The 9,280-nt window shown below is 20.5% G+C and overlaps 1 protein-coding gene across 3 annotated transcripts; it reads left to right on the top strand.

Annotated features, from left to right (window-relative positions):
• The first annotated feature begins 157 nt into the window (after positions 1–157).
• On the top strand, positions 158–7,278 carry LOC123273471 (protein Mo25). Of its 3 annotated transcripts, none has more exons than XM_044740887.1 (8): positions 158–244; positions 2,556–2,677; positions 2,773–2,940; positions 4,158–4,276; positions 4,392–4,560; positions 5,309–5,473; positions 6,270–6,374; positions 6,799–7,278. In XM_044740887.1, the coding sequence occupies exons 2-8, from the start codon at positions 2,576–2,578 to the stop codon at positions 6,979–6,981; spliced, it is 1,011 nt and encodes a 336-aa protein (XP_044596822.1). In that variant the 5' UTR covers positions 158–244; positions 2,556–2,575; the 3' UTR covers positions 6,982–7,278. The 3 variants fall into 3 exon arrangements, with proteins under 3 accessions (XP_044596822.1, XP_044596823.1, XP_044596821.1); XM_044740888.1 differs by having other exon boundaries at positions 159–240; positions 2,555–2,677; XM_044740886.1 differs by lacking the exon at positions 158–244 and adding an exon at positions 696–832 and having other exon boundaries at positions 6,799–7,277.
• Positions 7,279–9,280: the final 2,002 nt, after the last annotated feature.

A 9,280-nucleotide genomic window follows, 5' to 3' on the forward strand; every position in this document is an offset into this window, starting at 1 on the left:
CACTTTTTGTATTAATTGGAAAGCAACCACTACAAGTAAAAAATGCTCCGAAAAATTACTAGAGTGCCAATTTTTAGTTACTAAAAAAATCCACTAGGGTTTTGAAACAGCTGCGCCGCCTGGCGGGAAAAATATAAATTTTTAAAAATAAATTTATTGGCAGCCGTATCACCAACGTCAGTTTCATGAGCACTTTTCATGAGTGAGGAACTCAAGACCAGCTTGAGTTGATAAAAAAAAATAAGTAATTTAGTTATATGTATACGATGTATTAATATATATATATATAATATATATATATATATATATATATATATATATATATATATATATATATATATATATATATATATATATATATATATATATATATATATATATATATATATATATATATATATATATATATATATATATATATATATATATATATATATACCTATATTTATTTCGATATTTAATAATTCAATCATAAATAATTTATTGAATTTTCCACAATAGTAAATTTAGATTATTTAAAAAAGTTCAACTCACAAGTTGTTTATTATTTTTATTTAAATGTGTGATAGATAAAAGCATTTTGTTGTTGAGCTCATTTTTAACGTGTTTTTTTTATCGACGAAAAATTATTTATTTGTCACGAGATACCTTCACTACACATATACATACATAACTAGTACGCCTTACACATCAATAATAAATGATCTATTAGTGAAGAAAAAAAAAAAAAACAACATTGAGATTGAAACAATTGTGGAGAAAATTTTTTTATCTAGTGCCAGTGCTAAATAACCACTGCGTAAAATTTTATCATTTGGATTTTAATTGAATGGTAAAATTCATTATTAGTTTAAGTATTATTTTTTATTGCGTAATTTTTTTTTCAGTAAATATAGGTTATAATTGTAATTTATAATTATCTATTGTGAATGTTTATTATCTATATCTGTAAATTAATGTCGAGATATTTAAGAACTAGCCTACTTATTTTGTTATTAAAATTAATATTTCCTATAATTTAGCTTTATACTTGGCATCATTTCTAAAATTTCAATTTCTCTGCATTCTTCGAGCTACTTTCACAACCAAATTATTGATATTTTTTTATAATATATATCTATATATATAACATATATGTGTGTAGGTATATAAAATATATATAGGTATATATTATAATATAACAAAGTGAAGGATGATTCATAGCTTTGACTTTTTGAATATTTATTTCAATAAATTTGTGATCAATAGTTTTATTTAATTAATTTATTTATTTATTGTCATTATTAAACGTTTATTTGTAATTATCTTGTTATTTTTAAACGCTCGGTACTTACTTGTGTAATTTTAAATAGCTACATATTGTAAATATACATATAAGTATGTAATTTATAAAATTAAGATGTTCTGACTATTTGCGTATGATTGTACGTAATTTATATCATATACATCTTACTCATTAATTTTATAAATTGATTAAATTTACTGCTGCCGTATGTTTATATTTATACTTTGTAATACACTGTATTTATAGAACAAGTTTCGTTAATTTAATGTTTATAAATATTCTTTTTTTTTTTTTGATAATTTTTTTTATTTTATCTACACGGAAAGAACAAGATGACACTGGATATCATCCGAGATTATACTCAGTGATATCTGTAGTAATAAAAAATTTCAGATAGTAGCTAAAAAAATCTAGATTATATTGCGTGATATCTGAATTATACTCATTGTAATCTAGATTATACTCATTGTCATCTGGATTATACTCATTGTCATCTGGATTATACTCATTGTAATCTAAATTATACTAGTTACTATTTGAAATTTTTTACACTTAGTATAATCTAGGATGACATTCAGTGTCATCTTATTCCTTTCGTGCAATTTAATAATTTTTTATAATTTTTTTATTAAGTGAATTACTTAGAAAAAAAAAAATTTCGTTGATATTTAAATTATTTTGTTAAATTAACTTAACAATATAATAAAATAATTATTTTTTCTTATAAATTATAAAATATAACTATTGATCAAAAATTTTTTTAATTTTTATAAAAAAAAAAAATTTCGATTTTTGTGTAATTTAATAATTTTTTTATTAAGTGAATTACTTAAAAACAAAAAATTTTCTTTGATATTTAAATTATTTTGTTAAATTTACTTAACAATGTAATAAAATAATTATTTTTTTTTTATAAATTATAAAAAATGTAACTATTGATCAAAAATTTAATTTTTATAAAAAAAAAATTTTCAATTTGAGTAATTTAATTGCAGAGTAATAATGTAATAAAAAATTAATCTTCTAATTTACGTTATCTTAAAACTCTTAACAACTCTTAGTGTCTCTTAGTGTTAATCTTTTGAATTCAGCTAATTACATTATTAATAGCCATCCACATAACTATATTTAATTATAACACTAATTACATTAGTGAATATTTAAATACTTAAAAAAGAAATTATCTTAAGATTTTAAGGAAGTATTTAAATAATTAAGTGACTAAGCTGAATAAGAAAATGATAATTAATAAATAATTTACATTTACAAGATTTGTATCCTGTAAACACTATGCCGCTCTTTGGAAAATCCCAAAAAAGTCCTGCTGAAGTTGTGAAGGCTTTGAAGGAAGCCGTCAATGCTCTTGAACGTGGAGATAAAAAAGTTGAAAAGGTAAAGTAAATTTTATAATAGTTATTAATTATGATTATGATTAATTGATAGAAAAAAAATTTATTAATAGTTATTAATTATGATTTTTATTACAGGCGCAAGAAGATGTAAGCAAAAATCTGGTTCACATTAAAAATATGCTGTACGGTACTGCTGAAACAGAGCCTCAAGCTGATATTGTTGTAGCACAACTTGCACAAGAATTGTACAACAGTAATTTATTGCTCTTACTTGTACAAAATTTAAGTCGCATTGATTTTGAGGTAAATATATATTTTTTTAAAACATTTAAATAAATATCTTATTTAAAAAATTGTTTAAATTATAAATGAAAATTAAGTTAGCTGACTTCTTGAAATTTTTACAATTTTTTTTATTAAAAAAATTATTACAAAAAAAAAATTTCATTCGTAAAAAACTTGAAAAACTATAAGTGCAATTTAAAAAAATATTTTTTAGTTCTAATTTAACAAATGAAAAAAAATTAAAAATTTCGGCTAACTTTACTACTATAAATTAATGGAAATTAAGTTAGGTGACATCTCAAAATTTTTAGAATTTTTTTTATTAAAAAAAATTGTTACAAAAAAAATTTCATTCGCAAAAAACTTGAAAAACTATAAGTGCAATTTTTAAAAAATATTTTTTAGTTCTAATACTCGGAAAGAACAAGATGATACTGGATGTAATCCTAGATTATACTCAGTGATATCTGTAGTGAAAAAAAATTTCAGGTAGCAGCTAAAAAAATCCAGATTATACTGCGTGATATCTGGATTATACTCATTGTAATCTGGATTATACTCATTGTAATCTGGATTATACTAGCTGCTATCTGAAATTTTTTTTCACTCAGTATAATCTGGGATGATATCCAATGTCATCTTGTTCTTTCCGTGTAGTTGGAAATTTTTTTTATTTTTATAATAAATACATTACAGTAAAAAAAAATGTTTTACAAATGTCTACTTACAATTTATTTTTAATTTTTACATGTACAATTTTTAAAAATTTTTTTCACAATAATTTTATTTTTATAAAATTTTAATTAACTTCAATGTCATTTTAAATTAATAAAAATTAAATAGTTGTACATCTACTGTTGAATCAATTGTACTACCGTCGGTATAAATTAATTTGGACGTCAGTGATAATTAAGTTGGACGGCGTCTAGACCGTAGATTCTGAGGTTTCCCAGCTTAACTCAAAATCCTTTTTACTGTCGTAAAATCCGGCGCCATATTATTACAAATTAACTTTAAAACTACGTACTTAGTAATTAGTACAAATTTAATCAATATAAACAATCAGCATTCAATTCCCGTGCTCATAAAGTCTATTTTGGCATGATTCCATTTACACTCTCTAACTAACAATATCCCATTGTTTATCCTAATATATACTTATGTAGATAAATTATTTTTTTATTGTTAAAAAAAAATTTTATAATTAATTATTTAATGATTTATTTATTTAATAGGGCAAGAAAGATGTTGCTCAAGTATTCAATAATATTTTACGAAGACAAATCGGCACCAGATCACCAACAGTCGAGTATATTTGTACGAAACCTGAGATACTGTTTACACTTATGTCTGGGTAAATAAAAATTATTTATTGAATTTCGTTTTACAAATTTAACAGATTAAATCAACAACTTGTATATAAAATAACAATAATAACATAAATATTGATTGATATTATTTTTTTTTAGATATGAGCATCAAGATATAGCATTAAACTGCGGTACAATGTTGAGAGAGTGTGCACGATATGAAGCATTGGCTAAAATAATGATTTATTCCGATGATTTTTATAATTTTTTTAGATATGTCGAAGTATCTACATTCGATATTGCATCAGATGCCTTTTCTACTTTTAAGGTAATTTTTAATATTTTATCCCATAAATTTATTTATTTATTTAAATAACTTAATCTTGGAAATTTGGACAATAAATGAAGATTTTAAATTATAAGAATCGCAACGTTTCGTTAATTTATTTAAGCTTCATCAGGCAAACTAAAAATCAAAAAGTATAAATAATAATAATTACTTTTATTGTTAACATCCTCGTCTAGTTTTTACGAATCCCGGAAAAAATAGACCCGAAAAAAACAGACCTGAAAAAAATATTAAAGTTATGAAAAATTTATATTATTTCATTAAAATTATTATAAAATAAAAATTATAATAAAAATAAAAATAATAATATTTTTTTTGTAACAAAAAATGCAGCGATCATTCTGGGAGTGCTTGTTTTTCAGGAAAATTTTGGGTGTGATATAATTATTATTATTATAATTTTTATTTTATAATAATTTTAATGAAATAATATGAATTTTTCATAATTTTAATATTTTTTCCGGTCTATTTTTTTCCGATTACCAGTTCTTACAAAGTCAATAGATGTAATAGAGTAAAACAGCGTATTTATAATCTCAAACATTTTTTTCCAAATTACAATATTAACAACCTGTTTAGATTTCTCTCAAATACCATTTAAATTAATAAATTAATAAAATTAAATTAAAAATGTCCAAATTCCGAAGATTAATTTATTTAAGTAATTTTAAATATTTGTAAATTCTATCCAATAAATTTATTTATTGATTTTTTATATATGTTATAGGAATTATTAACGAGGCACAAAATATTGAGTGCTGAATTTTTAGAAGCCAATTATGACAAAATTTTTTCACATTATCAAAGGCTATTGAATTCCGAAAACTACGTAACTCGCCGACAGAGTTTAAAACTTCTTGGTGAATTGTTATTGGACAGACACAATTTTACTGTAATTATTAATCATACCATAAATAATAGATAATAATAATTTCGGCGGTCTAATTAGCAATTGGTCTAACTCCTTATTTTTTAGAGGGTGATTTTTTAACATTTGGATGTAACAATAGTCTAATTATAAATTATTTAAATGATCCAAACCAAAATATTTTACCTCTATTATATATCAAATTGTTTTTTAAAGTGATAATAAATTTTGAACTAACTGTTTTTTCGTACAAATGGAAGATTTTCTAGAATGGAGTTAGATAAATTGCTAATTAGGATTCTGCGACAAAATCTCCTTCAGACAAAATATCACAACACATAAGCTTGTGACCGTGTTGTACCCTTTTACACTGAGAAAAAAAAGTACTACTCTTGAGAAAATTTTCTTGTCACAAGAATATACATATATTCTTGACAATTTTCAAGAATATATTTTCTTGTCTCAAGAATTGGTCGAATTATTTTTTATTTAATTCAAGTGAACCTATTCGTTTGTTAATCTATCAAAATTAATTCCAATATTTTATTATCAAGATAGATATTGATATTCTTTTGTCAAAAAAATCAAAATTTATTTTAAACGATTCTTGAGCCAAGAAATTTTTTTCTGGACAAAAATTTTTTTTTTCTCAGTATATCATGGATTTTGTGTGTGTTTATTCAAAAGTAGATTAACACCGAGGATATTTTGTCGAGGGCTGAAATGTTGCAGTACCGATAATTAGAACGTCGATTTGTAAAAAATTACTGACCTACGTATTGAATCAAAGTCAGATTTTTTATTTTTTATTATTTTTCAGGTCATGACCCAGTATATATCAAATCCAGATAATTTAAAGCTTATGATGAACATGTTGAAAGAAAAATCACGTAATATACAATTTGAGGCCTTCCACGTATTCAAGGTATTTTAATTATTTTTTTTTAATTATATTTTTAAAATGCTCCATTTTTTTATCCTACGACAAATAATTTCATTAAAAAATTTATTTATAAATTAAAATAATTTTTTGACGTTGGATTTTTATCTTTAAAAAATTAATCATTTATTTTTTATTTTTGATTTAATTATTAATGATTAATAATAATAATAATAATAATAATAATTATTATTATTATTATTATTATTATTATTATTATTATTAATCATTAATAATTAATTAATGATTAAAATATAAGTACTCATGAAAATAATTAAAAAAAATTATAATTTAAATTTTATTTTTTTCTAAAAAATAAACACTGACATTAGAGATTAAATTAGTCGTTGGATTAACTGACATGGAAGTAGTCAATAATTAATTACTAAAAATTTTAAACGCTTTATAGGTATTCGTTGCTAATCCAAATAAACCGAAGCCAATATTGGACATTTTACTACGTAATCAGGAAAAATTAATTGAATTTTTAACGCGCTTCCACACCGATCGATCAGAGGATGAACAGTTTAACGATGAAAAGGCATATTTGATTAAGCAGATTAAAGAGCTAAAGTCTGTACATGAAAATTAATACCCTTTATTTTTGTTTTCTTATTAAATATTATTAATTAATATTATTATTATTATTATTAATCATTATTATTTTTCCATCTAGTTGTGTAAATAAATGACAAAAAAAAAAAAAACATTCACATTCATAATTATTTGTATAATAGACTTGAAATAACGTCAATACTCCAGATTAATTTCACCATTAAATTTTAAATAATGATAAATAATTATAATAAAAACTGAATAGCCCGATGGCAGCTACAAATTTTAAACAAAAAATAATATTAAAATCTTGTGCCTATTCTAATATTTTTTCTTTCTCAGAATAATAATAATAATTAATTAATTAATTAATATTACAAACATTTTAGCAATTATATATTATAATCATGGACTGTTGTATTTTGTGATACAAAAATGAATTAAAAGTGGCTAACTTTAAAGCATTTTCAAGGTCGATATAAATAATATTATCACTACAGACCGCAATTAATTTTTTATCTAGAATATTTAGCAGTTAACTGCTTCTATAAAAAAAAAAAAAATAAAATATAAAAAAAATAAATAAACGTAAATACTACAGCATTAAGTGATAAAAAATTTAGCTGTAGTTTGCTATAATAGTATAATTACTTTTCTTATTCTATAATTCTTTATTTTATTTTATTTTTTCTCTGATTCTTATTTTCCCTTTCTTTTTACACTTATTATTATTATTAATTTAATTAAATAAAAAACGACGCTGAATTAAAGTATCACTTATTATTATTATATTAGCGAGCATCTCAGCTTCATTTTATGCTAAAAAAAATTAAATTAAATTAAATAAATAAATAACAAACAAATTATTGTAATCCAATGTATATGAATAGGATTGACTGTTAAATGACGAAAAAAAAAAAAAAGTAAATAATGTAACGCCAAAATAATTGTTTATTATTGTATTTATTGCAATAAAAGTATTATAAAAAAAAAAACCAACAAATTTAATCTTAATACAATAATTTTTTTTTTTTTTTCAACCAATTAATTATTTTAATATAAATTTTTAATTAAATATAAATTATATTTACAGCTTTGTTAATTATTTTAAAAATATATTCTTACAACGGTGTTGTTAATTATTAATTTTTCAAATGACAATATTAAACTCAGTGCATGCAATTAGTAAAATATCTCGATCACTGGTTTTTCACCGTCTGGTTATTTATTCAACAAAATTTGTTTATTATTGTGATTATTGCAATATAATTATTATAAAAAAAAAAACAAATTTAATCTTAATACAATCTTTTTTTTTTTTTCATAAAACCAATTAAAGTATAACACTCAGACAATCTTTTTTTTTCATAAAACCAATTAAGGTAAAAGACCCAGTTATTGACACTCGCAATTCTATTCTAATTGAAAAAAATGAAATATTTTCAAAAAATTAATTATTTTAAAATTTATAATCAAAAAATTGTACTTATTAATTTGTATATTTATTTAAGTGTCGATAACTAGGCCAGTGTCATAAACTGGGTCTTTTACCTTAATTATTTTAATATCATAAATTTTTAATTAAATATAAAATATATTTACAGCTTTGTTAACTATTAAAAAAAATATATATTCTTACAACTGTTGTTTATTATTAATTTAAATTAATTATTTAATAACTAATTAGTCAATATTTATTTTAATTAATTAATTACTATCGTATTAATTATTATTAATAATTAATTAATAACTAATTAATAATTATTAATTATAATTAATTACTCAACAACTAATTAGTTAATATTAATTTTAATTAATTAATTACTAGCTAAGTAATTTTTATTAATTTTAATTAATTAATCAATAACTATTTAGTCAATATTTATTCTAATTAATTAATTACTATCTAATTAATTATTATTATTAATAATAATTAATTAATTAATATCTAATTAATTAATAACTAATTAATTAATAACTAATTAATTAATAACTAATTAATTAATTAATAACTAATTACCTAATTAATAGCTAACTAATTAATTAATTAATTAATTAATTGATAAGTAATTAATTAATAGCTAATTAATTATTATTAATTATAATTAATTATTATTAGTTATAATTAATTATTATTATTAAGTATAATTAATTATTATTAATTATAACTAATTAGTTAATATTAATTTTAATTAATTAATTACTAGCTAAGTAATTAATTAATTAAAATTAATTAATTAATCAATAACTAATTAGTTAATATTAATTCAAATTAATTTATTACTAGCTAATTAATTATTATTATTATTATTAATTACTTAATTAATAACTAATTA

The sequence above is a fragment of the Cotesia glomerata genome, linkage group LG10 (assembly GCF_020080835.1).
Source record: "Cotesia glomerata isolate CgM1 linkage group LG10, MPM_Cglom_v2.3, whole genome shotgun sequence".
NCBI lineage: Eukaryota > Metazoa > Arthropoda > Insecta > Hymenoptera > Braconidae > Cotesia > Cotesia glomerata.